We start from the raw sequence: 26,999 nt of genomic DNA, 5'->3' as shown, positions 1-26,999 counted from the left end.
AGTACTTCCCAGAACTTCTGATGCCAGTGTCCTTGTCCCCACGGTGAGCCACAGCCTTCCTGTGCTTCTGCAGGAGACCCTCCAACACTAGCAGGCAGGTCTGGTTCAGGCTCCGCTGGGGTCACTGCTCCTTCCCCTGTGTCCCGATGTGCACACTACTTTGTGTGTGCCCTCCAAGAGTGGAGTCTCTGTTTCCCTCAGTCCTGTCGAAGTCCTGCAATCAAATCCCACTAGCCTTTAAAGTCTGATTCTCTAGAAATTCCTCCTACCGTTGCTGGACCCCCAGGTTGGGAAGCATGACTTGGGGCTCAGATCCTTCACTCCAGTGGGTGGACTTCTGTGGTATAAGTGTTCTGCAGTCTGTGAGTCACCCACCCAGCAGTTATGGGATTTGATTTTACTGTGATTGCGTCCCTCCTACTGTCTCATTGTGGCTTCTCCTTTGTCTTTGGATGTGGGGTATCTTTTTTGGTGAGTTCCAGTGTTTTCCTATCGATGATTGTCCAGCAGCTAGCTGTGATTCTGGTGTTCTCGCAAGAGGGAGTGAGAGCACGTCCTTCTACTCCAGCATCTTGGTTCAGGGCCTGCCCTGTGATTTGTCTGAGAGGGGCTGAGAAGCTAAGGGGAGGCCAAAATGATATATTTTTTTTGGGTGAATTTTGGTAGCTTGTGCTTTTTGAGGAATTACGCCATTTAATCTGAGTTGTCAAATTTATGTATATAGAGTTTTTCTTAGTATGCCTTATTATCCTCATAATGTCTGTGGACTTTGTAGTGATATCCCCCTTTTTATTCCTGATTTTGGTAATTTGGGTCATCTTGTTCTTTATTTTTTGCTTGTTTTCTGGAAATTTGTGAGCGTATTGATTTTTACAGAGAACCAGCTTTTTGTTTCATGAGTTTTCTCTATTTTTCTGTTTTTGATTTCATTGATTTCTGCTCTTTATGTCTTTCTTCTTGCTTGCTCTGTGTTCGTTTTGCTCCTCATTTTCTAGTTTCTTGTGGTGGTAGCTTAGAGTTTTGAGATTTTTACTCTAACGTAACTGTTAAGTGTTTTGTATTTTCTTCAGCATTGCTTTAGGTATACATTTTGATAAATTGTCTTTTCATTTTTTAAAAAGTGAATTAATTTTTGGCTGCGTTGGGTCTTCGTTGCTGCGTGGGGGCTTTCTCTAGTTGTGGCGAGCGGGGTCTACTTTTTGTTTTGGTGCGCGGGCTTCTCATTGTGGTGGCTTCTCTTTGTTGCAGAGCACGGGCTCTAGGTGTGAGGCCTTCAGTAGTTGCGGCATGCAGGCTCAGTAGTTGCTCCATGGCATGTGGGATCTTCCCGGACTAAGGCTCGAACCTGTGTCCCCTGCATTGGCAGGTGGATTCTTAACAACTGCGCCATCTGGGAAGTCCCTGTCCTTTCGTTTTTATTCAGTTATATTTATTTTTTATTTCCCTCAAGACTTCCTCTTTGACTCGTGTTGTTTAGAAAAGTGTTTGGAGATTTTCCTATTATCTTTCTGATACTGATTTCTAGTTTGATTCCATTGTTGTCAGAGAATATACTCTGTATCATGAAATTCTTTTAAATTTGTTGGGATTTGTTTTATGGCCCAGGATATAGTCTATCTTAATGAATGTTCCATGGGTACTTGAAAAGAATGCGTATTCTGACGTTGTTGAATGGCATGTTCTACAAATGTTGATTAGATCCTGCTGGTTGGTAGTGGTAAGTTTTTTTGTATCCTTAATGATTTTCTGTCTGGTAGTTTTATCAGTTGCTGAGAGAGAGGTGTTAAAGCCTCCAACTATAGTTGTGGATTTGTCTATTTTTATCTGTTCTATCAGTTTTTGCTTCATATGTTTTACAGCTCTGTTGTTTGGTGCATACACATTTAGGATTGTTATGTCTTCTTGATGGATTGACTGTTTTATCATAACTTTATGATCGTTTCTGATGCTGGCGATTTTCTTTCACTGAAATCTACTTTATCTGATATTAATATAGTCACTACTGCTTTCTTTTGATTAAGATTTGTAGGCCATATCCTTTCCTAACCTTTTATTTTCAACCTACCTATATCGTTATTTTGAAGTGAATTTCTTGTAGACGGCATAGAGTTGGATTGCTTCTTAAAAGTCCATTCTGCCAATCTCTGTCTTTTAATTGGTATATTTAATTTGATTGGGTTCAGATTCTTGAATCTTCAGGTTTATTCCTTTTGCAAATTTGGGAAATTTTTAGTTTTTATTTCTTTGAATATTTTTTCATCCCCACATTTTTCTCCTTTCTTTCTAGGATTCCAATGACACAAATGTTAGACCTTTTATAACCGTGTTACAGGTCCCTGAGGCTCTGTTTATTTTTTTCAGCCTATTTTTTTTCTCTGTTATTCAGACTGTGTAATATTTGTTGACATATCTTTAGGCTCAGTGATTCTTTCCTCTGTCATCTACCTCTGCTATTAAGTCCATCCAATGAGTTATTTTATTTTATTTATTCCTCAAGTCCTGAGGTCCCTAGCCAGTCTGCCTTCTTCTTTCCATCTTTCAGAATCTTCTTATGTTTGTTTTATAATTACATCCAGGGCTTTTAGCTGTCCTTAGTGGGAGGGTTAGGGAGAAATGTGTGCACTGTATCTTGACTGGAACTAGAAGTCTCTGTGTTGAAGTATTTAAAATAAGTTCAGACATGATAAAAAAAAGATAAGTCATTTTAATAACAAATAAGTTTCTGCAGAGAGATCGTTGAGGCAATGCACTGTGGGGGAATGGTTGGTGGAGATGTGCCCGGAAGATGTGGTGAGCCTTGGATCTTGTTCTTGTTTGTCTCCATTCCTGGCCTTGGAGGTATCTCAGCTACTGTGATGGCTGACAAGTCTAAGGGATGCTTTGGGAGGGAAAGGTATAGAAAACCTCCCTTCTCCTGTGTGTTTCTCCTTTACTCTCATACTACTACCACACTTACAGTACTTCTGACACCAGCTGTGTGTGTGGTTTCCCCACACCAAGCAGTTCTGCAAAACAGCTGGGTGTCCTACAGTTTAACTCAATTCTGACACTACCTGGAGATAGCATCAGATCCCACAGGTTAAGGGCTCAACCCCACAAGACTGCTCCCCCTACCTCCCTTAAGATGCCAACTGCAAGTCCAGTTTGTTACCTGTGTTTCTGACCAACTGGTTTTAAATTGGAGCTTCCCACCACCCCTTCCTCGGGTTCAATTAATTTGCTAGAGCAGCTCACAGAACTCAGGAAAATAGTTAGCTTACTGTTTACTGGTTTATTATAAAAGGATATAATAAAGCACACAGATGATCATCCAAATGGAAGAAATGCATAGGGCAGGGTATGTGGGAAAAGGCATGGAGTTTTCATGCCCTCTCCAAGAGCATCACTCTCCCAGTACCTCTATGTGTTCACCAATCCGGAAGCTCTCTGAACCCTGTCCTTTTGGGATTTTTATGGAGGCTTCCTCATGTAGGCAGGATCGATTATTAACTTCATTTCTAGGCCTTCTCCCTTCTCTGGACAATGGGGAGTGGGGCTGAAAATTCCAAGCTTCTAATCCCGGCCTGGTCTTTCTGGTGACCAACCCGCATCCAGTAGCCCACTGAAAGTCACCTTATTAGAACAAAAGACACTGCTGTTACTCAGGAAATTCCAGGGGATTTAGAAGCTTTGTGTCAGGAACCAGGGTCAAAGACCAAATATTCAAACAAAAGGTGTTCCTAGTGCTCTTATCACAGGAAATTACAAGGTTTCAGAAGTTCTGTGCTAGGCACCATGGGCAGTCAACAATATACATTTTCTATTATTTCACAGGGAGGTCTCTCTTTGAGAGCTTGGGCAGCCAGCTAATGGGCAAAGGGGACAGATTGAAAAGATACATGGGAGAATCCTTCCACATACTCTGATTGCTCACTTTCCTGGTCTTTCATGCAGTGTGTAAAATTCAAGGAGAGAAATGGTATGTGGGATTATGAAAAGCTCCCCTCCTCCCCCGTGGATGGATGGCAAAAATGTCCGTTTTTCCTTTCTCTCTCTTGTATTATTCTTATCTTTCTTAATTGGCCTTCTGCCCTGGAGACCTTCAACATTTTGGGATTCCATCTGGAGTTGCAGTTTGCTAGTATTTGCCCACCACAGAGACGTTACATGTTAATGAGTTTTCTTGAATGTGTGAAGACTTCCTAAGAAGAAAGCAAATTCTCTGAGCGTGAGGGCCATTTTAGGGGCCGTGGCTTCCAAAGGACTGGGGATCATTTTTTTTCTCCATGTTACTGTGATTAGTCTTTTTGGTGTTCTGGATGAGTGACACTAATGAGATGCATGATTCATTAGCATAGTTTGTAGCTGGGAAATCTTATGAGCTTGTATAACTTGCTGTCTAGCCATCCCATTCTATTACTTTTTTTTTTTTTTTTTGGTCATGACCCCTAACTTATTTAGCAGTTTTATTAATTGTTTATAGCTCATTTCTCCACATACCTTATAGAAAATATAGTTAGTGTTTTTCCAGTTTGAGAGATATAGAGACTATAATATAGTTTTTGTGCCTTTGATTTCATACCAGAATTTAATATTTCTTTAAAAAAATTGATTCTTTGTTAGCTTTAGGAAGAAAGAAAGGGAGAAATATGGAACTGACAAAGTATGGAGAGAGAATCTATATATGTTTGATTACATATATTGCACATATCTTGAATAATCTGGAGCAACTTCTAGAAAGCAGGGAGGTAGAGGTATAGCCCGAGGATGTTACTGAGTTTGGGTTGGCAGTTGGGTTGAAGAGATTCAAAGAATCCACCCACATTAATTAGGTCCCCTTGATGAATTCAGTCATTTTGAGAGGTTTTCTCTTTCCTTCTTGTGCAGAACACCTCCCACCCCCATTATACCCTGGACCTATTTGCAAGGCTTAGATCCTGAGGGCCAGTTAAGAGACTGGATGGTACATGTTAAACAGCACTGTTGTTACCGAGTCCAAGCTTGCTCTGCTTGCCGCACGACAGGCCAATAAATCGGGAGACGAGGCGTTGAGGCAACGAATAGCGAGTTTATTCAGAAAGTTGGCAGACTGAGAAGATGGCGGACTAGGGTCCCCAAAAAACCATCTTACAGGGTCTGGATGACAGTTTCTTTTATAGAACAGAGGGGGAGGAGGTGAGGAAGTACAGTAAAAAGGCCATTTATCTTGTAAAATAGGATGGGATGTTCTGCAGCCATTCACAGGTGGGCAGGGTCAGAATGTCTCTCTGTGAGCTGAACAAAAACCTTTTAGTTTAACAGGCAGAGGGGCAGGGTTCCTTGTGGCAGGCCATTATGTATGCTTAGAGCCATAGACAGTGATTATAATAACAAAAGCAGTGAAAAGCAAAGGTTAAAATAAAAGAAGCAGATCCAACATGGAGTCAGAATTGGCTCTTCCCTTTTGCACTGTTTGTGCTAGTCCTGTTGATGGTGTCTCCACCCTTGTGAGCATCTTCTTTACCTGGGCAGGGTGGTAAAGACGTTTAAGCAGAGGCTTGTTATTTACAGAAAAAAAAAAAAAAGTTTTGTTAGTGAAAATATTTTATGTTTGAGGAAATGTTGGGGAAAGTGTTCTCTCTGGAAATTGTGAGCAGTAAAATAATTTAGTTGAAATTATTTTAGAAATAGCAAAGCATCTGTTGAAAGATAAAGAAAACTCTTCCAATAATTGCTAAATGAATCATTAGCCTGAGTTCATCCAGAGAGCAGTGCTGCTTCTGTGCAAAATCCCTACAAATTAGTCATCTTTTTTTTCCTTCCCCTTTGGAGAATTATAGACCATTAAGGTGAGCTTGCTGCCTTTGAATGTGTAGGGAAACATTTCTGGATTCAAGTATCTTATAAAGGTTTTCTCTATTCATAGATAACTTTTGCTCAGTGTGTTTGGGAATTAGGTATGGTCTCAAAGTAAATAATATGCACAAATGCTGTTTAGGAAATAGATATGCAAAAGTGTTTAGTGTTTCTGTTGTATTGCTTTTTTTGCAAAATGTTGGATATGAGGTAAGGAAAACAGTAAATATATACAGCTCTCCTTGTTTTCCCTACCCAAGGAGAAAATAGCTACGGTAATGAAAAATATAGACCAGTGGGTAAGGTAGATAATTTTCTATTTGGTTTTGAAATCCATAAATTTGTGCACTTATGAATGTGAAACACTCACTGCCTTCATTATCCAGTTCTAGAACACTCCTTGGAGTGATCTACCTGGTGTTTTTTTCTCCATTTATTTTTCTCCACCGAATAGACTTATTTCAGAATAATGTTCTTCAAAGTGAATTATTTTCATAATGCTTCTATAATACAGCTAGAGCTCTACTGCAGTCAGAAGAAAAATCCTTTCCAAAGTATGTTGATCAAGGCTCCATTGCAGACAACAGAATCCACCCCAGTCAATTTAAGCAGAAAGGACTTTATTGCAGGGATTTAAGGAGATTTCAGAATAGTCGAAAGGACTATAGGGATGGGCACTAAGTAAGGTTCCTGGAGCAATTCCCAGAGCCACCCTGTAAAACCGTGGCTGCTGCCCAGCCCCTGGCTGGAGAATGCAGTGCTATGGTGCACTAGCAAAAGCTGCCACACCAGGAAGCTACAGCACCTCTGGACTGACTGGACCCTGGAGCCTCCACTGTGGCTGCTGCAGAATAACAAGAGCCTCTGCCACCATCCTGTCAGAAGTCTCAAAGCCCATACATTTTTATGTTCGTTCTTTCACCTTCAGGTCTGCGTGTGTGTATTTTTTCATCAGAAGCTAGGTCCAAAGGGAACATGCTAGCTACAGGGAATTCTGGGAAATGTAGTTTTTGGCCTTCTAACCTCTAATGTATAGGAAGTCAAGCTAGAAGTGGTCGGAGGAGTGTTGATTGAGGCAATTGGCAGTATCAGCCACGCAGAGCAGATATTTTATTTTGAGAAGAAGGTTAAGATGGTTGCTTTCCCAAGGCATTTTAGATGTTTCAGCTTTTCTGAATGCAGATGTTCCCCTTTTGTTAATCGTGGATTCACTCCTTTCCAGTCCAGTTTCTAGAACCTTTCTGCTTTCCTTTCTTTTGACTGGGTTTGAGGGAATCTTGAGCAGGTCCTCTCTCTACCTCTATCTGTCTCCATATCTATGAGTATCTCTATCTGTTTCAGGATATACAGCTTGAAAACTCTCGGATTTATGTTTCTGGGGCTATCAGAATAAAATAGAGTGTGTTGTTTGTTTTTTTGTTTGTATATTTACTTAACAAACACACACATAGTACTTAATAAGTACTAGGCACTATTCCAAGTGTTTTCCATATTTTAATTTATTTAAGTCTTATAATTAAATCATGACATAGACCCTCTATTATGACAGTACTCTATTTTGTCCATCTCTTTAGAGCAAGTAATTGATATAACCAGAGGGTGGGCCTTGAGTTGGTGAAGATAATCTGCAGAGCACATCATGCACTAGAAATATTCCATGAGTTTCTGTTCTCTAACTGTGATTATAAAGGCATTCAAGGATAGGTGCCAGGTTCTCCACTTTTTGTGTCTCTTATTCCCTTTTCCCGGTAGACTGTGCTTACACTAGGTTCTTAAAAATGATTGGGGGGGCTTCCCTGGTGGCGCAGTGGTTGAGAATCTGCCTGCCAATGCAGGGGACACGGATTCGTGCCATGGTCTGGGAAGATCCCACATGCCAGGGAGCAACTGGGCCCGTGAGCCACAATTACTGAGCCTGCACGTCTGGAGCCTGTGCTCCGCAACAAGAGAGGCCGCGACAGTGAGAGGCCCGCGCACCGCGATGAAGAGTGGCCCCTGCTTGCCACAACTAGAGAAAGCCTTCACACAGAAACGAAGACCCAACACAGCCATAAAAATAAATAAAATAAATAAATTTAAAAATGATTTGACCCATATGTCATTCAGTTTATTCAACAAGCTTTTATTGAGTGTCTAGTATGTGTTGGTTTCTTGGAGGATACAATGCTGAATGTACATGTAGTCCCTTTTGGGGCGGGGGGAGAGGTCACAGTTTAGTGGAGAGGCAGCTCAGTAACCTACAGTTAAAGTACAATGTGGTAAATTGCCATGATATGGGTAACCATCGTACATTGAGGGAGCATAGACAAGGAACAATCTGTCTGGACTCTAAATGGATAGATTAGGTAAAGCTTCCTGGGAGAGGGCTTGCCTGACCTGAGGCCTGAAAGATAGGTCATCATCCTGATATTTGAGGGACCGGTTTCTCCAAGTAAAGGGAGCAAAGGGTGGGAAGTTTCGGCCATATGAACACAGCACATTTGGGTGGTCAGCACGGCCATGTTGCAGAACTGGGGAGAAAAGTTGGGTAGGATGATGAAGGCTGGGCAGAGCCAGATAGGAAGAGCTGAATGCATCTTGCTGAGAATGTTTCTCTGGTATGCTAAGGGGGAAACCTGAAGAATATTAAGTGAGAGAGAGACTTGATCAGGTGTGGTCTTAAAAATATTACTTTGGTGCTGTGAAGAGGGAACAGAATGGGGGGAACAAGACCAATTGTGCAGAGAATAATCCCCACCTTTGAAGTACGTCCAGCGCAGAGTACTGGGAGGAAAAAGATGTGCAGTAGCTCCGAGTTTTTCCTGGATAACGAAGGGTAATGGGTGTGCTGCGGCTGAGGCTTCTGTGGCCTTCGTAGAATCTGCTTCATCTGTAGATGTAGACTTCAGAGCTGATAGTAAATTACCTAAAAATGCCATCCATATGTGTAATAAGACAATGTTCCTGACCTACTCTCACTAGGAGGTAAGTGGTGGGTCTAGGAGAAATGGTAATCCCTTAGAAGAGGGGCCTGCAAACCAGGGCCTTTGTACCAAATTTGGCCCTCCACCTGTTTTTGTGGGTACAGTTTTTTTGGAGCACAGCTGCTCCCATTTGTTTATGTCTTACTATGACTGCCTTTGGGCTACACCATCAGAGTTGAGTAGTTGCCACAGAGACTCTATAGCTCACAAAGCTGAAAATATTTACCATCCAGCCCTTTATTAAAGTTTGCTAGCCCTTGTTTCAGTGTGATTATTTTGATAGCAATAAGCAGGATGGATTTGGAGGGATGAGTTCAATTTTAGAGGCATTAACAGTTTTTAACTTTAGACTTTGCACTTCACCAATCAATCCCTTTAGCTTTTATGATCACTTTAAACTCTAATTATATAAATGCCATTTGCAGCAACATGGATGGACCTAGAGGTTATCATACTATGTGAAGTAAGTCAGACAAAGACAAATATCATATGATATCATTTATATGTGGAATCTAAAATATGACACAAATGAACTTATCTACAAGACAGAAACAGACTCACAGACATAAAGAACAGACTTGTGGTTGCCAGAGAGGTGGGAGGGATGGATGGACTGGGAGTTTCGGATTAGCAGATGCAAACTATTACGTATACAATGGATAAACAACAAGGTCTACTGTATAGCACAGGGAACTACATTCAATATCCTGTGATAATCCATAATGGGAAAGAATATGAAAACGAATGTATGTATATATACATACATATATGTATAACTGAGTCACTTTGCTATACAGCATAAATTAACATTGTAAATCAACTATACTTCAATAAAATAAATTTTAAAACATTCTAATTATATAAAGGAGGACTGACCAGCCTGAGGTCACATAAGGGTAGGTGACAGAACTGAGACTCAAGCCTGGGCCTCCTGAACGTGAGCACAAGTCCAGTCTCTGCCGCACACAGCAGACCACTGGCTCCATCAGCCACTTCGAGAATAAGGTCACTTTCCCTGCATTGTGATAGACGCAAATTCGAGGTGAGAATAGTATCTCTGGGAAACAGGCAGGCCTTCCTCTGAGGCCATCCATTACAATCACTTTCCTCTGTGTTCTTGGTGTCCTTTACTAGGAGGGATGTTAAAGCCCACGATCTCCTCATTAGTGATGTTAATTCCCTCCGTTAACTCTGTGGGAATCTCCACCCGTGCTCCCTTCAAGGCCCCAGAAGAGTGTAGAAATGAAGGTCAGATTTAACTCTATTGAGTCAATGGAAGTAGCTGAACATTCCAGTTAGGCTGCAGCTCTTCCTGAACCCTGAGGAATTGAATTTTACAATTCTAAGGTCCTGAACCCTCCTTCTGGTGGGTACTGAGCCAAGACTGTCTGCACCCGGGAGATTTCTATCACGTTCTTTCAGTTCCTGATCGCGTTTATGGATGGTAATAAATTTGCTGGTCAGAGCAGATTTCATCATTAAGTAAATAGCCATTTTAGCCTTTGTATCGATCTTAACAAAAAAATAATTCTTTCATACAAACCGAAAGAATTATTGAATTTAAAAAATTCAGATGCAAAATCCTGCAGACTGGCAGGATTAACTTTTCAGGGAGCACTTTATGTAATAAGATATATCCCAAAGCCAATTTTTACCCCGTTATTTCCAGCAACTGCTGACGTTTGCCCCCAGGATGAAATTGGAATGTTAAAACAGCAGATTCCTCAAGTGTCTGCCCAGGAGGTAAGCAGGCTCAGAGCAGGAAGAGGCCTTGTTGAAAGAGCTGAGTTCTCTGTGATGCTAGTAAAACTCCCTTTGGGCAGAGGGTTAGTTTTTTTGGCCTTAAAAACTCAAACTTGGAATGTAAAATGGTGTAGCCACTGTGGAAAACAGTTTGCAGGTTGCTCAAAACATTACACATAGAATCATGATATGACCCAACAGTACTACTCCTAGGTATAGACCTAAAAGAATTGAAAATGGGTATTTTAACAAACACTTGTACACAGATATTTATAGCTTTAGTCACAGTAGACAAAAGGGGGAAACAGCTGAAATATCCATTAATGGATGAATAGATAAACAAAATGTGGTATATCCCTATAATGGGATGTGATTTAGCCATAACACAGAACGGCGTACTCGTACGTGTTACAATGTGGATCAACCTTAGCAACATTATGCTGAGTAAAAGAAGCCAAGTCACACATTGCAGGACTCCATTTATATGAAATACCCAGCGTAGCTAAATCCATAGAGATAGAAAGCAGGTTCATGATTGTCGAAGCCTGGGGGAGGAGGGTGGAATGGGGAGTGACCAATTAATGGGTACAGAGCTTCCTTTTGGGGTGATGGAAATGTTTGGAACTAGATAGAGGTGGTGGTTACACAACACTGGAAGTGTAGATGCCACTGAGTTGAATTTAATGTGATTAATTCTATGCTATGTGAATTTACCTTAAACCAACAGCAGCAAAACAACAAATTCCCCCAAACTCAAGCTTTTTCAGAATCCCTAAGTTGTGGAGTTTCAGTTCTGTTAAATCCTGACAAATAACCTTCTAATAATATTTGAGTTAAAGTTTCAGCTACTGGTAAGAGCAGTGATTTACTGGAAAGTAGGCAAGGTCTTGGGAGAGTCTGGGTTAAAAAACCAGTGGTGGACTTGGTGTAACTGATTTTATCTGTGGGATGACTTTCTCAGCCTCCCTTGGGGTGTCTTGGTAGGTGGCTTGGGGTTGTACTTGGTACCGGGTGCTTTAACAACATTTGAGTCCAGCGGCCTGGCCATATTAGCCATGGGATTGTTATCTTCAGCCAGTGTTAATTCAACATGGTCTGAGGAATGCAGGAAAAAAGCAGAGAAGGAGAGTTTTGGCCATCCCCCTGTGATAACACTGCAGGACTCCAGCTAAGAGGCCAGGAGTGAGGGTGCTGTCATCTGGTGAGCTTCAGGGCTGATGGGAATTCATGGCTAGAATAAGGAAAAATTTACTCAGTGGTGAGTTGGCAACATAAGATCTTCATTTGCCAGGAGTTTTTTCTTTTAACTTTCTGCCCTTGAAGTACTAGATGATTTTGAAAGAGATATGAACCACCAGATATGAGTGCACATGTTTAAAAAAAAAAAAAAAAGGTCATTTGGCAACATTAGGAAATCATTTAAAATTCAAAATACTAAAAAGTAAACCTTTAGCACACCCATGTTCATAACAGCATTATTCACAACAGCCAAGAAGTGGAAGCAACCCAAATGTCCATTGACAGATGAATGGATAAATAAAATGTGGGGTATCCATACAGTGGTGGAATATTATTCAGCTTCAAAAAGGAGGGGAATTCTGCAGTATGCTGCAGCATGGATGAACCTTGAGGACATTGTGTCAAGTGGAACAAGCCAGACACAAAAGGACAAATGCTGTATGATTCCACTTACATGAGGTACCCAGAGTAGTCAAATCCATAGAGAAAGAAGTAGAATGGTGGTTGTCAGGGGTGAGGGTGAGGTATGAACGGGGAGTTACCGTCTAATGGGTACAGAATTTCAGTTTTACAAAACAAAGAGTTCTGGAGGTGGATGGTGGTGATGGTTGTATCACAGCGTGAATGTACTTAATGCCACTAAGCTGCACACTTAAAAATGGTTAAGATGGTAAATTGTATGTTACATATATTTTACTACATGAGGCACAGACTTTGCAGCCTGAGGACCTGGGGTTTTAAAGTCAAGCTCTGGCATATATTAGCTGTGGGACCTTGGATGTGATATTTAACCTTTCTGAGGATAGTTTTCTTTTTCTTATCTTGCTATAGGCAGAATCATAGCACATAGTCAGTCTGTATGCTGTAGTTTCTTCCCAATCTGGGGAAGAGGCTGGATGACTGGGGAATTTTCTGGAACAGAGCAGGCTGACAGTGTGGATGTGGAACTTGGAGGCCTGGGTTGGTGCCATGGGAGTGTGAGGGGGGATCTCTCCCCCCTACCCCCCGAATCATGGGCACTCAGTCAGGACGCTGTTTGTAGGCGGGTGACTAGCTGTTCTCTTAGTACTTCTTTCCTTTAGTATTTTTTCCTTTAGGAAAAAAATAACTTTTTTTCCACCCTTTGAAAGCAATCTGCCCTTCATCTTACATACAGGAAGGCTCAGGGCCAGATAGTTAAGTGACTCGTCCAAGTTTACACAGGGGGAGAAATGTGATGAGAACTTAGGTCACCTGATTTCACTTCCCCACCATTTTCAAGGCCTACTGATTGTTGGGTAATCCTGATAGAAATTTGTGGTTAAGTCAAGGTTTTTGCTCTCAGGAACTTACTATTTTTTCCCTCTAGAGAGAAAATACATGAAATAGCTAGAATGAAAAGTGCTATAATAAATATGCTATAGTAAGATGTGCTATTGTAAAAGTGCTAGAATTGAGTTGTGAATTGACAGAGAAAGGGATGCAGTAAGGTCCACCTGGAAGGGTGGAGAAGGCTTCACACCGGAGCTGACATGTCTGTGGATACGGGGCATTAAGGAGGCATCCCCGGGGTTGGAAACGGTTTGGTCGGATAGTGGGGTGTGTGTATGTGTCTGGGAGTGGTGGGGGAATCCAGGTAGAGCGTCAGCACAAGTAGAAACATCTTGGAAAAGGGCTTCTTCCTCTTTGGTATCAGACAGGACTGGGTTTGAAACCCAGCTCTGCCGCCTCTAGTTTTGCCTGCTCTGACCTCCAGTTAACTCATCTGTAACATGGATTAAAAAAAGGGAAAGGTCTCAGTTGTATCTCTAGTATATGTAGATGAATGACACCACTGTTACCTGTCTTGTTTTACAGTGGTTTTCAGAGTCCGGGGTGTTAGTGTTGGTACCCTGACCTCCTCCATGGTGAGGAATTCTACATTTCCCCCCACCCCGGCCCCGTACCTAGTGTAGAACTCTGCTCTCTATGGGACAAGAGGCCCAGATCCTTTTCCTTGTTAAGAGTAGGAGAAATAATGTTTCACCAGGAAGTTAGAGTCACTATTTAAGAGACCCAGAATCATCATGTCCTTAGAGTTCTCTGTTCTTGCCTCATTGCACACTGAAAGCCTCAGAATGAATAACCATGCTTAACTCACTCAGTTTATTAAATTCTCACATCTCGGCGCTCAGAGCTTTCCATGGTGAGCAGGATGATGGTCGCTCTGTTTGTGAATATTAGGTGGTCAGCTTTAGTGTGTCCCTGCCTGGGAATGGCGTGGGGTGGCGTGAGCTGTTAAGGGTTCTCTGGGCTTTTGAACAATGTAGGGAATCATGATGGATGATGTCAATCTCTACTACTTGAAATGCGGTCCCCAGGCCAGCAGCATGGCATCCCCTGAGAGCTTTGATGAAAGACATAATCCCAGGCCCTATCCCAGACTTCTTGGATCAGAATCTGCATTTTAGCAAAATCTGTAGGTGATTTGTGTGTCCACTGAGGTTTGAGAAGCGCTGATGTAGAAGACTGGATGTGAGTCTTGGAGTTCAGCCTCCCCTTTCTCCACGGGGGAGCCTTCCTGGTTCTGTCCAGCTAGAATTTATCCCCGGTTTATATTTGACTTCCTTACAGAACCAAAGAAGAGGCTTCTAATTGACTAAGAATTACAGGATCGAGAAAGGAAATGGGGAGGGAACAGAACATGAAAAAGTTGTTCTTGATTTGAGACTTTAAGATTTACCTTGAGGGCTTCCCTGGTGGCGCAGTGGTTGAGAATCTGCCTGCCAATGCAGGGGACACGGGTTCGAGCCCTGGTCTGGGAAGATCCCACATGACACGGAGCAGCTAGGCCCGTGAGCCACAACTACTGAGCCTGCGCGTCTGGAGCCTGTGCTCCACAAGAGAGGCCACGATAGTGAGAGGCCCGCGCACCACGATGAACAGTGGTCCCCACTTGCCGCAACTGGAGAAAGCCCTCGCACAGAAACGAAGACCCAACACAGCCAAGAATGAATAAATAAATAAATAAATAAATGTACTATTAAAAAAAAAAAAAGATTTACCTTGAAATGAGTGAGCTCAGGGTCTATAAGGCTTTTGCTTATGAAATCAGGCAAGTCAACATTTTTCTTCCCCAAATCAGTAACTGCTACTTATTGGCCATCTTCTATTCATTAATTCAGCTTTTCTGTCTGGTTATTTCCTTTAGGTAAATATTTTAAATGGAGAAGAATAAACATAAGAATGTTTTTATTTCCTTTAAATGGCCCTTTTCTGAAATAATTAGTGATGAGAGACTGTGTAGTTTTGTTGATGGGATTTTTTTAAAAAATTTATTTATTTAACTTATTTATATTTGGCTGCGTTGGGTCTTCATTGCTGCGCGCGGGCTTTCTCTAGTTGCGGCGAGCAGGGACTCCGCTTCGTTGAGGTGCACGGGCTTCTCATTGCGGTGGCTTCTCTTGTTGCAAAGCACAGGCTCTAGGTGCGTGGGCTTCAGTAGTTGTGGCACGCAGGCTCAGTAGTTGTGGCTCATGGGGTCTAGAGCGCAGGCTCAGTAGTTGTGGCGCACAGGCTTAGTTGCTCCGCGGCATGTGGGATCTTCCCGGACCAGGGCTCGAACCTGTGTCCCCTGCATTGGCAGGCGGATTCTTAACCACTGCGCCACCAGGGAAGCCCTGTTGATGGGATTTTACCAGCACAGGGTTTTCAGTAGTTCTGGGCCTTAGGATGAAGCATAAAGATTTTTTTGGTTTCTTGAATGTTATGAGATATTATTTCATTTTTCCCCCCTAGAAATTAAACTTGGAAAAGTTTTGAAACATAGGTATAAGTCTGAGGTGATGAATTCTAATGTAATTCTGAATGTTCAAAAACATTATTTATATTTAAAAAGCTAAAATGTTGGGATTTTTATTTTGAGGGGGGTAAAAAAATTCAATCTTGATTTTTAGTGTCTGCATCCATGTTACAAAGTGGCATTTTACTAGCATGGCCTCATCACATGACCTTTGCACCTTTAATCAGCTGAGTGACTCTCCACTAATTTGACATTTTTAAGATGGGGAAGTGAGCTCTGGAACAGGGATGAAGCCAGGTTAACGACTTGAGTTCTCTGCTCTGCTGCTGCCTGGGTTTGCAGCGTGGGCACGTCCTAGGCTCTGATGTAGTCAGTCTTTGAATGGAAGGAATTGGACCAGATCTGTGATTTTCATGGGATGGGGACTCTATGATCAGGTTGTGTGTGTATCAGGATCTTGGTTGTGGGGAAAACGTGTTGTTTGAGAAGCACAGTACTGCTGTCTTTCTTCATTTGGAAAATAGAAAAACTTTTTTTTTTTTTTTTTTTTAACAAGAGGCAACATGTAAAGCATGATACAATCTTAGCTGGTTAACACAGGATGGAAAGCACATGGGACTAGCAGTTAGTGGCAAGTAACAATTTTTATTGAGTACTGTGTGCTGGGTACTGTTTTAAAATTTTGACATGCGTGTATTTTCAGTTAAACTTCACAAATTCCTAGAAAATCAGTCCTGTTATCATATGAGCAGACAGCGGAAAGGTGAAGTGTCTCACTCAAGGTCATCACAGCCAGTATGTAGGTAGATCTGGGATCCAAACCCAAGATGAATCGGCAGCCTAAGCTGCTACATTTGCTACCTCTACATCCATAGTCTGATATGAATCAAGATCACTTCAATCTATATTTTACCTTCTGAAAGAAAGAGTTTTGTAATATGTGTAACTTGTGTGAAATTGCCCCTCAATCCTCAGGTGCAAAAAAAAAAAAGAAAAAAAAGATAGAAAAAAAATCCTATTTTCCTTTAAACCCAGTTAAAAATTTGACTCAAAGTTTCACTTGTAGAGACTGATGAGATGTTCAGTATCGATAGATCAATAGTCAGCGGGGGATTCCTTTGTCCCCCACACGATTTGGCTAGAAAATTCTGAGGGCCTCAAATCTGCACTCCATCCTGGTGGTGCCGAGATGCTCATGGGCCAAGCCCGCATTATCCGTTTGAGAGTGGCCAATCACTGTGCTTTTTCCCTCCATGCTCAGCTTGGCTGCCATGATCTCCCCAGGGCTCCTGAGGCCGAAGCTTTTAGGTGTGAGCCCCCAGGTGTCCACGGGTCCAATCTTGCCAGAGGTTTTCACCTGCCCTTGTCAGGGAGCCATACAGACACAGAGCCTGGTACAGATGCAGACAAAGGGCACTGATGGACATAGCTTCCCAAGGTGAAGGGAAGTATATCTTTCATTCTTTCCTTGTAATCTTACAGGGAATTAGTTAATTTCTCTATCAAATTATCCTCCTGCCTGTAAGTGACAGCAAGATTTAACATGACTGACCTTACACGATTTTATTAGTGTCCAGTGTACATTTCTCTTGCTGGTGAAAGCATCTAGGTGATGAAACTGAGATATGCTAAGTTGTTATTTGTACTATTTATGTGATGCTGGGTAAATGAACTGAATTTTTTAAGTCTCTGTTTCATATTTTATAATGTGGGGTCAATAATAGTTTCTATCCCATAGAGGGTCCAGAGGTTGGGGGATCAGCTTTAACAAAGACATTCAATGGGGGAATGGCAATGAAACCAGCTAAGCTGGAGGGGAGGGTATAAGTAGGTGCGGTGTGTGGTGGGGTAGATGCTGGAAATGTTGTGTAAATGCCGTTTTATAGCATTTGGACTCACATTGGCCTTCTTCTTGCAATTGTTTTATTAACTGGAGTTTGTGTTCTGCCTCAAACACGTACCAAGATCCCTCTGATAAACTGCTGTTTTGGCCAATTTAGGACCCAACTGACTTTGAGTGGAGCTTCTGGATGGAGTGGGGCAAGCAGCGGCTGGTGTGGCTTCTCCTTGGCCACATGGGTGTGTCTCAAGTAGCCAACCTGCTTGCAAGGAAGGTACGGTTATGTGCATCATTTCCGTTTAAGCTTCTTTCTCCTTTGCTTTTTGTGAAGAAAGAGACCTGAGCTAGGAAATCAGGAGACATGGATATTAAGCCTTGGAAGACTGGAAAAGATGAGAAAGAATTGTTACTGGTCAATAAGATAGATTATCAGATAAAAAGATAAAAATAAAAGATAAAGATAAGATAAATTGTTAATGATGTTGATAAGATAAAAATTTCATACATGCTTATCCTGTGCTTACTTCCTCCAAGTCGTTTTTCAAACCAATGAATATGAAGGTTTTAGAGTAAAACTAACTTCAGATGGTATTCTTTAAGACCATTCTTAATCACATGATCTTATAAAAACCACCTGTTGAGAATCTATGTGATTTCAGTTCAGAAGAAAGAGAATGATTTCATTAAGAAGTGGGAATGATTTTCACGTCAAGTAATTTATGCTACAGTAGCTGTTGTAGATCAGAATCCTAGTATTTTGCTCTTTCCTTGGCCTGGTTTCGAGAACAAGAGATTCTTCCAAGCAGATGTTTGAAAAGTGCTTTTGCAAGAGGTGGGATTGAGAACCTCTTTATATTGTAGCTAATACGGGGCCTGAGATAGTGCCAGGAGGATCTTTCTCTAGTGTAGGGGCCAGGCTTAGTCCAGCATCCTCTCATATATGCATCTTGCCTCTGTGGTTTCCTAGTCTGAAAAAAAATGAGTCTGTGCTTGGATATCTACCCAGTAAAAACAAAGCACAGCCAAAAATGGACTTGGAAGTCAGCCCAGGAGAAATGTTAGATTCTTAGAGGTTCATGGAGGTGAAGAAACTGAAGGGACAGAAGAAGCAGGAGCCTCTGGGCTCGAGGGACCCGGACGTGAACTGAGAAAACAGTGCCATGTGCTTAGAGATGTCACCGGACTTGGGTTACTTTTCAGCTCTTTCCTGAAAATCGGTACTTTCTGGGCCTGCTTCTCATCCTGGAATACAGAAAATCCCAGTAGCACACTAACTTTCTTTGTTTTAAATATGATAATGATGACTTTTTTGTAGTCAAGTGGTTTCCATCTTCTAAAGTAGCAAAAGATTAAAAATTTTAGATGATGTCAGATCTGAATATATTTTAAAATTTCATACAACTTTCTTTTTTTCAGTTTTATTGAGATGTAATTGACATATGGCACTGTATAAGTAAGGTATACAGCATAATGACTTAACATACACATATTGTGAAATGATTACCACAGTAAGCTTAGTTAATATCCACTGTCTAATATAGATACAAAGAAAAAATGAGAAAAAAGAAAAGAATGTGTTTTCCTTGTCATGAGAACTTTTAGGATCTATTCTATTCTCTTAGCGGCTTTCAAATATACCATACAGCAGTGTTAACCATAGTCATCATGTTGTACATTATATTCTTAGTACTTATTTTTCTTATAACTGGAAGTTTGTACCTTTTGATCACCTTCATTCAATTTTGTATAACCTTCTGAGCAAACCTAATAATAAGTAATCCATTTTTTTTTGTATTCCTAAACTAGTTACGAATATATCCACCTCAGCCTTCATTAATGTGTTTCTTTTCTTCCACAAATTTGTTTGGTATTTGCTAAGACATCAGTGTTTCTAGAAATTTAACATTTTTGTTTCTAACACAAAGCTTCTCTGCCCCTAGGTAAATGACTTACTGCCCCTAGGTCTTAGTTTTCCCATCTGTAAAATAAATAGCTTAATACTTGTATTTTCTATCTCTGTGGGGGGGAAGATGAACTATTTTGAGGAGTATCTGTGAAATTCAGCCAGTCTCACTACTGCTGCTGTGGGAAAGGGTCAGCTGTCGTGGAGTGGAAGAGTGCTGGGTGATGGATTAGGTCCTGGGCTTTCTCACTTGTTAGCTTTCTGACCTTAGAAAGGCTTTTCACCACTGAATCTTAATTTATCATTTTCTGTAAAGTAGGGTTGGTGAGATAGTATTATTCTTTTTCTTTTCCTCCTTTTAAAACATGGTGGGCTTGTCACTATTCACAATAGCCAAAACATGGAAGCAACCTAAATGTCCATCGACAGATGAATGGATAAAGAAGATGTGGGACATATATACTGTGGAATACTACTCAGCCATAAAAAAAAAATGAAATAATGTCATTTGCAGCAACATGGGTGGACCTAGAAATTATCATACTAAGTGAAGTAGGTCAGAAAGACAAATACCATATGCTATCACTTATATGTGGAATCTAAAGTATGACCCAAATGAACTTATCTATGAAACAGAAACAGACTCACAGACATAGAGAACAGACTTGTGGTTGCCAAGGGGGAGAGGGGTGGGGGAGGGATGGATTGGGAATTTGGGATTAGCAGATGCAAACTATTATATGTAGAATGGATAAACAACAATGTCCTAACTATATTCAGTATCCTGTGATAAACCATAATGGAAAAGAATATGAAAAATAATGTATATATATGTATAACTGAATCAATTTGCTGTACAGCAGGAATTAACACAACATTATAAATCAACTGTACTTCAGTAAAATAAATTTTAAAAAAATGGTGGGCTTCATTTGTTCGAAATTTCATTAAAAAGTAAGGATGAAACATGGAAAAGGTAGGACAAAGAGAAAGCACCAAAGAAAGGGCAGAAATAAATGCAAATATATCAGTAGTCACAATCAGTGTGAATGGACCCAGTCCATCCCCCAACCCCAGAAAAGGATTGTCAGACTGGATAAAAGTAAAACAGAAAAAAAGGAAAATAAAGAAGTAAAACAGCATCCACAGGGGTGCTTCCTAGCAAGATATACTTAAAATGGAAGGACGCAAGGACACAGAGTGTTTGAAAGCGAAAGGATGGAAAAAGGTGTTCCAGCTAATATAAGACTCATCTTTGTCCCGTCCACCTAGATACTAGTGCAGTTTCATTAACAGCTGGCAAAGAACATTATTTGTGACAAAGAGGGTTCTTGTTTAATGATAAAAAGTTCATTTCATTAGGAAGATATTATAATTCTAAGTTTGTTTATTTTGCTTCCAAATATAGAAAGCAAAAGTTGATCAATACCATAAAGATAAATAGATATATCTGTGATTTTAGGGAGAGATTTTAACATAATTTTATCACTAATTGGTATATCAGATAGAAGAAAACAAATAATACAATTAATAAGCTTGATATACGAAACATAAATGGGGACTTCCCTGGCGGTCCAGTGGCTGGGACTCTGCGCTCCCAATGTGGGGGGCCTGGGTTCGATCCCTGGTCGGGGAACTAGATCCCACATGCCGCAACTAAGACCTGGCACAGCCAAATTAATTAATTAATTAATTAAAAGGTAGTTTGTAAGCGGGCTATAAAGGATCTTAAGTACTATAGTTTGGGAAGCAGGAATCCACTGAACTTAAAAAAAAAAAAAAAAGAAACGTAAATGATTACATCTAACAACTGGAGAATTCACATCCTCTTAAAGAACACATAGAATATTTATAAAAACTGACCACATCTTAACCATAAAGTAATTTTCAATGAATTTCAAAGGCTGTGTTTTAAATAGGTTACCTTCTCTAATCCCAGTGTAATTAAGTTGGAAACCAGTAACACAATGACCTGAAAAATCTAATTCATTTAGAAATTAAAAAAGAAAGCAAACTTTAAAATAACAATAGGTAAAAAAAGAGATCATACTGGAAATTAGAAAATAGTTAGAAATGAAAAATATATTACATATCAATACTTGTAGGGTGCTACTTGGATAATTTTAAGTTTATGTAAGTGCATAACGTTACATGCTCCTATTAAAACAAAAGAAAAGCTGAAAGTTAATGAGCTAAGCATACAACTTAAGAAATTAGGAAAGAACAGAAAATAGCAACAAAAAAGAAAAAGGAAGGAAAGAACAAAAATAAGAGTAGACATTAATGAAACAATCAGCGGCATGATTGGTCAAGAAAAAACTGCACAAATAACCAATATTAGCTGTGGACAAGAGGATGAAAAAATATAGTAAGAAGATATTTTGCACAACTTTATGACAATAATTTTGAAAACTTTGGCAAAGCAGACACATTTCTAGAAAATATAACTTACCAAAACTGACTCAAGAAGAAATAGAAAGACTGAATAGTACTATAACCATGAAAAGAAGTTGAATAAGTAGTTAAAAATCTATTTGTAAAGAAAACAATAGTCTAACACACCACTTCTTCCAAACATTCAAAGCACAAATTATTTAAATCTTTTCCAGGCTTTTTCAGAAAATAGAAAAAGAGGAAACATTCATTTTATGAAGAAGAGAGCATAAAATTAATACCAAAATCAGACTATGTGCCCTACCAGATACTATGACTTAATAAAGATATAATAATTAGGACATTGTTGTATTGGCACCAGGATAGATAAATAGACCAATGTAACAGAATAGGGTTTAGAAAATACTTGTACATAGATGGAAACTTGATTTTGACAGATGTGGCATTTCAGATCTGCATGGAAAAGATAAACTGTTCAATAAACAGTGCTGACACAATTGTTTAGTCATATTAAAAAGAAACGAATACTTACCTCATACCATTCATAATCATTTTCAAGGTGAATTAAGTCCTTAAAATAGGACTTCCATGGTGGTGCAGTGGTTAAGAATCCGCCTGCCAGTGCAGGGGACACAGGTTTGATCCCTGGTCCAAGAAGATCCCACATGAAGCAGAGCAGCGAAGCCCGAGAGTCACAACTACTGAGCTTTTGTGCCACAACTACTGAAGCCCGTGTGCCTAGAGCCCACGCTTCGTAACAAGAGAAGCCCACGCACCGCAGCGAAGAGTTTCCCCCACTTGCCACAACTAGAGAAAGCCCGTGCGCAGCAACGAAGACCCAACGCAGCCAGAAAAAAAAAAAAAGGACTAAAAAAAAAAAAACGAGTATGAAATTTTTCGAAAGCATGATGTAGGAGGAGAATACTTCTTGACGGTAGGATAGAGAAAGATTTCTTAATTAAGACACAAAAAGCATAACTTGTAGAGGAAAAAATTGATAAGTTTAACCACATTAAAACCAAGAACTTATCAATGTATAATAATCAGTGTACATCTTTGTATGTATCCAGAAACACAGTGAAGAAAGTGAAAAGGCGAGTCACTAATTGAGAAGTTATTTGCAACCTGACAGAGGTTTGGTATTTGGAATATATAAAGAAATTTCAAAAGGAAAAAAGTCACCCGATAGAAAAAGGGCTCAATATGGGAAAAGGAATTTGCAGAAGAGGAAACACAAATGACCAATAAACTTATGAAAATGTGTTCAACTTTATTAGTAGTCAAGAAAGTGTACCTTAAAACTACAAGATACCATTTCATACTTTCAGTTTGGCAAAGATAAACAAAACAAAAATCCCCTGATGATATCAAGTACTGGCCACCTGAACTCATACAGAGAGGTTGTGAGTATGTGTTGGTATGGCTTCTTTGTATTACATTACCTAGTGAAGTCAAAGAGGTGCAAATTCCACAGCTACCGGTGCTAACTCGGACATGGTCCCTGCAGAAGCTCTTCTCTGCCAATCAGGGGACATGAGCCAGGACGTTCATTGCAGCAATGGGATTGTAGTAACAAAGAGCCAGAAGCAATCCAAATATTCATTATGGGGAAATGGATGAATTGTAGTGAATTTATTCCATGGAAAGGAATGAATTATAATTGTAATTGTCAACGTGGCTGAATTTCTGGATCACGACATTGAGCTAATAAGGCAAGTTGCAGAGGAATCTATCAGATATGATCCTATGCACGTAGAGCTGTACAGACTAAATGATACATTCACGTGTATGATCACAAAGATGAGATAGCCATGAAAATAAATTCAGGATAGTGGTCACATCTGGTTGGGGAGATAGAATCAGGGGGGAGAGGGACTCCCCTGGTGGCACACAGGTGAAGAATCCTCCTGCCAATTCAGGGAACATGGGTTCAATCCCTGGTCCAGGAAGATCCCACATGCCATGGAGCAACTAAGCCTGTGCGCCACAACTACTGAAGCCCGCATGCTTTAGGGCCTGTGTGCCGCAACTACTGAGCCCATGTGCTGCAGCTACTGAAGCCTGTGTACCTAGAGCCCATGCTTCGCAGTAAGAGACGCCACCGCAATGAGAAGCCCGTGCACTGCAACGAAGAGTAGCCCCCGCTCGCCACAACTAGAGAAAGCCCACGTGCAACAACGAAGACCCAACGCAGCCAAAAAAAAGCTGAAAAAAGAATCAGAGGAGAGATAACCAGGGCCCTTTTTTGGTTTGTTTGTTTTTGCTTTGATTATGTATTTATTTATTTTTATTGAGGTATAATTGACATTTTTAAAATTGAGATGTATTTGACATATGCTCAGGGGCCCTTTAAAGCACTGATAGCTTTATCTTTCTTAAGCTGGTGCTGGGTATGCAGGTGTTATTTCATTATTCTTTATACCTTATAAACTTTATAAATATTCCTTTCCCTGTGTTTGATATGTGATGTATTTTTAACTGAACATGTGGAAGAATGGTGTGGCAGGGAGAAGGAAAGATGACGCTGCCCTGGGCACACTGAGTTTTCGTCCCCTCCCTTCCTCACCGTTCTGCCATGTGCGTCAGGCCCAACATGGCCCCATCTGACTGGTCTCCTTTGCTTCCCACTATTTGTCTTGCTACCTCTTGTTTGCTTCCTGTAGATCAGTGTTTCTCTAGCTTTCTTTTTTTTTTTTCATTATTTCTCCCCCAGGAGCATTTTTAGCTGTTTTTCCCCAATTGTCACTTCCTCTTTATGACATTTTAATACCACAGATGTACTGTCTGTTTATGTACTGTGTACCTGCCTGTGTTTATGCATAGAGGAAGGTTTTCTTGTCTGCAAGAACCAATTCCCCCCTTCCCTTGGAGCAGATGTAGCCCCAGTAGACAGTGCAAGATGTAGATTCACCCTCTGCTCATGAGTGGATATTCCTCCCTCTTTCCAAATTTCCTCCGTTTTCAGCTCCTATTTTGCACCTACCACCATCAGAAATCTACCTAGGTTAGGATATAGATGTTCCTCGGGTTAATTTGCTTGTAACTTTGAGTTAAGTCTCTTCCTGTTAGGAGCCCACATTCAGGGTGGCTAAGAGCTCCTGGCTGAAACCCGGCTTTGTCGCTTTTTAGTGATGCAGTCTTAAGCCAGTTAATTAACATCTTGAAGCCTTTCTCCTCATTTGCACAACAGGGATGGTACCGCTTGCTTCCTGGGGTAGTGGTGAGAGTCCGATGGTTTTCAAGGTTGTGCTGGCATACGATGACAGCCAAGTAAGAGGCGGCTGCTGCTGAGGTCCGCTGGCCTTTGCTGTGCGCCGTGACCGCGGTCTGTGTGTGCTCCTGGGAGCAGTTCCCTCTGTGGTGTTCAAAAAGGAGGCGACTGTCAGAAATGCTGAAACCCCAGAGGGCAGAGGCTGTCTGTCCAGCCATACCTAGCTTCCTCTCCTGCATGTCTTTCTCTGACCCTGTTTCAAGCTTGAGCTGGGCTGTGGGAGAAAGGATGGGGAGACACAGTCCCTCCCCCAGGAGCTGAGTGAGAAGTGACAGAGGAAACCAAATCCTGGGAGGAGTGGGCCACATCTGCCTGGGGGTGTCAGGGAAGGCCCCCGAGGAGGTGGCTTGCGAGCTGTGCCTTGAAGGGAGTGGAATCATCTGCTTATTTCAGCTTCCTGCATCTCATTACCAGGCATGCGTGGATAGGTGGACTTGTCTTTTTATCTGCAGAGCACATCTTATCCAAACTCAGTAGGAGGTTTTGTTTGCATTTTTCTTGGAATGTGGCAGAGTTCGCACTGAGCCGTGTGTGTGTGTGTGTGTGTGTGTGTGGTCTCCCATCTCTTTGTGACCACAGGTTTGATTTGTGCAACAGCTGGTGGGCAGGGTTCTGGTCGGGCTGGGGCACAGTGTGCTCTTTTAGTCCGCTTGGTCCTTATGTAAGCATGAACCACAACTTTGGCCCCATTAGTTCCATGCTTTCACCACCTGGACTGAGTGTTCCAGGTGGCCTTAATTTGGGTGGATGTTTTTGATACTTATTCAGGGTGGAAGATTTGGGTTGCAGTTGTCTGTTGTTTCCCCATGCTCGGGGGCATCATGAACTGTGGACGATGCTGTGCAGAGGGTTAGGCGTTATCACTTCTTGCGGTTACAACCCTTGGACCCTGAAGGATGCTTCCCGCCTTCATCTACTATCTGATCCCATCTCTGCCTTTGTGGCCCTACCTCCTCCCAGAGAGAGGCAAAGAAGAGTTTATTTTCAAAAGTGGGATTTTCTTTTTCTTCCTTTTTTTTTTTTTTTTTTTTTTGCCATGACAAGTAATAAAACTTTCCACTGAGCTCCTCGGCCAAGGTTAAACACCTTTTCTCTGGGTAGGGCTCTCTCTGGGATTTGGCAAGACTACATCGCGGGCAGTGCCCTGGGAGGGAGCGGAGGCTGAGTAACGGCTCTGAGATTTGGCTCCGGGTTTGTTACGATTGGAACGTATGTGGGGTGGGTCAGACAGTGGCCTCCTTTCTTGAACACCGTCACCACCTGAGACGTTGCGTCCCCTGCCCTTAGAACCAAAAATACCCCTGTGCAAACTTTCTGAGAAGGCTGACCGCGCGGGGGGCCGAGGCTGGGTGCTGCTGCTGACCGCAGGGTGCGTTCTCACCTGACCTCTGACTGGCAGCACCTGCGTTACTAGCGCTGGGCCCCGGCTGGCTGAGCTCATTGGCCGCAGGCTGAAAAGCGTGGTCCCACGGCTCTGGCTGAGACAAGTAAACTAACCTCTGGAAGGCCGTGGTGAACAGGCGCTCCCTTCCAGCGTATTATCGAAACCACACACCTGATAGGAATCTCATGCATTAATGGTTTTCCTGGAATCAGACTCTTCCACCTCCATCACTGCATCTCTAAGGAGGGATGAAATTGGCTTTATTTGGGCCCACTGGCCTTTACTCCCAGGAAAAGGAGGCTAGAATGCCGTTGTGTGGACTCTGGGATGGTTTTGGTTATTTTCCCTTTTTGTTTGTGTGGCGATACACACACACACACACACACACACACACACACACACACACACACACATATATATATTTTGTTTTTCAGTAGCAACTGCAGTTGATTATGTAGTATGTAATAAATTATGCCCCCCACTGAGTGGTTTCTGGGCAGATGTACAAAAAGAATTAATACACAGCAAAGTCTGGTCCAGTTGCCAGCAGGGGTCTTCACCAAGCCTTTGCACTTTGGTTCCTCCCTAAAGAGATGAGCTAATGAGGGGAACCACTCAGGCACATCATGTTATCTCTCAGCGTCCACAGCACAGAACAAGCTAAAGCAGAAGGGAAGAAGAGATGGTG

At 41.4% G+C, this 26,999-nt stretch overlaps 1 protein-coding gene across 7 annotated transcripts in view; it reads left to right on the top strand.

The window, feature by feature from the left end:
- The window catches only part of HHAT (hedgehog acyltransferase), a 361,708-nt gene that overhangs the window by 47,156 nt on the left and 287,553 nt on the right, over positions 1-26,999 (top strand). For 6 of the 7 annotated variants that reach the window (XM_059938732.1, XM_059938751.1, XM_059938765.1 and 3 more), the window contains one exon: positions 17,520-17,633. The exons of the other annotated variant lie outside the window; for it this stretch is intronic. In XM_059938732.1, coding sequence (XP_059794715.1) covers positions 17,520-17,633 — 114 coding nt within the window. The remainder of the gene's footprint in view (positions 1-17,519; positions 17,634-26,999) is intronic. 7 annotated transcript variants of the gene reach the window in all.

The sequence above is a fragment of the Balaenoptera ricei genome, chromosome 1 (genome assembly GCF_028023285.1).
Source record: "Balaenoptera ricei isolate mBalRic1 chromosome 1, mBalRic1.hap2, whole genome shotgun sequence".
Lineage (NCBI taxonomy): Eukaryota > Metazoa > Chordata > Mammalia > Artiodactyla > Balaenopteridae > Balaenoptera > Balaenoptera ricei.
The sequence above is the reverse complement of the archived record's forward strand: the minus strand, read 5'-3'. Positions and strand labels throughout refer to the sequence as shown.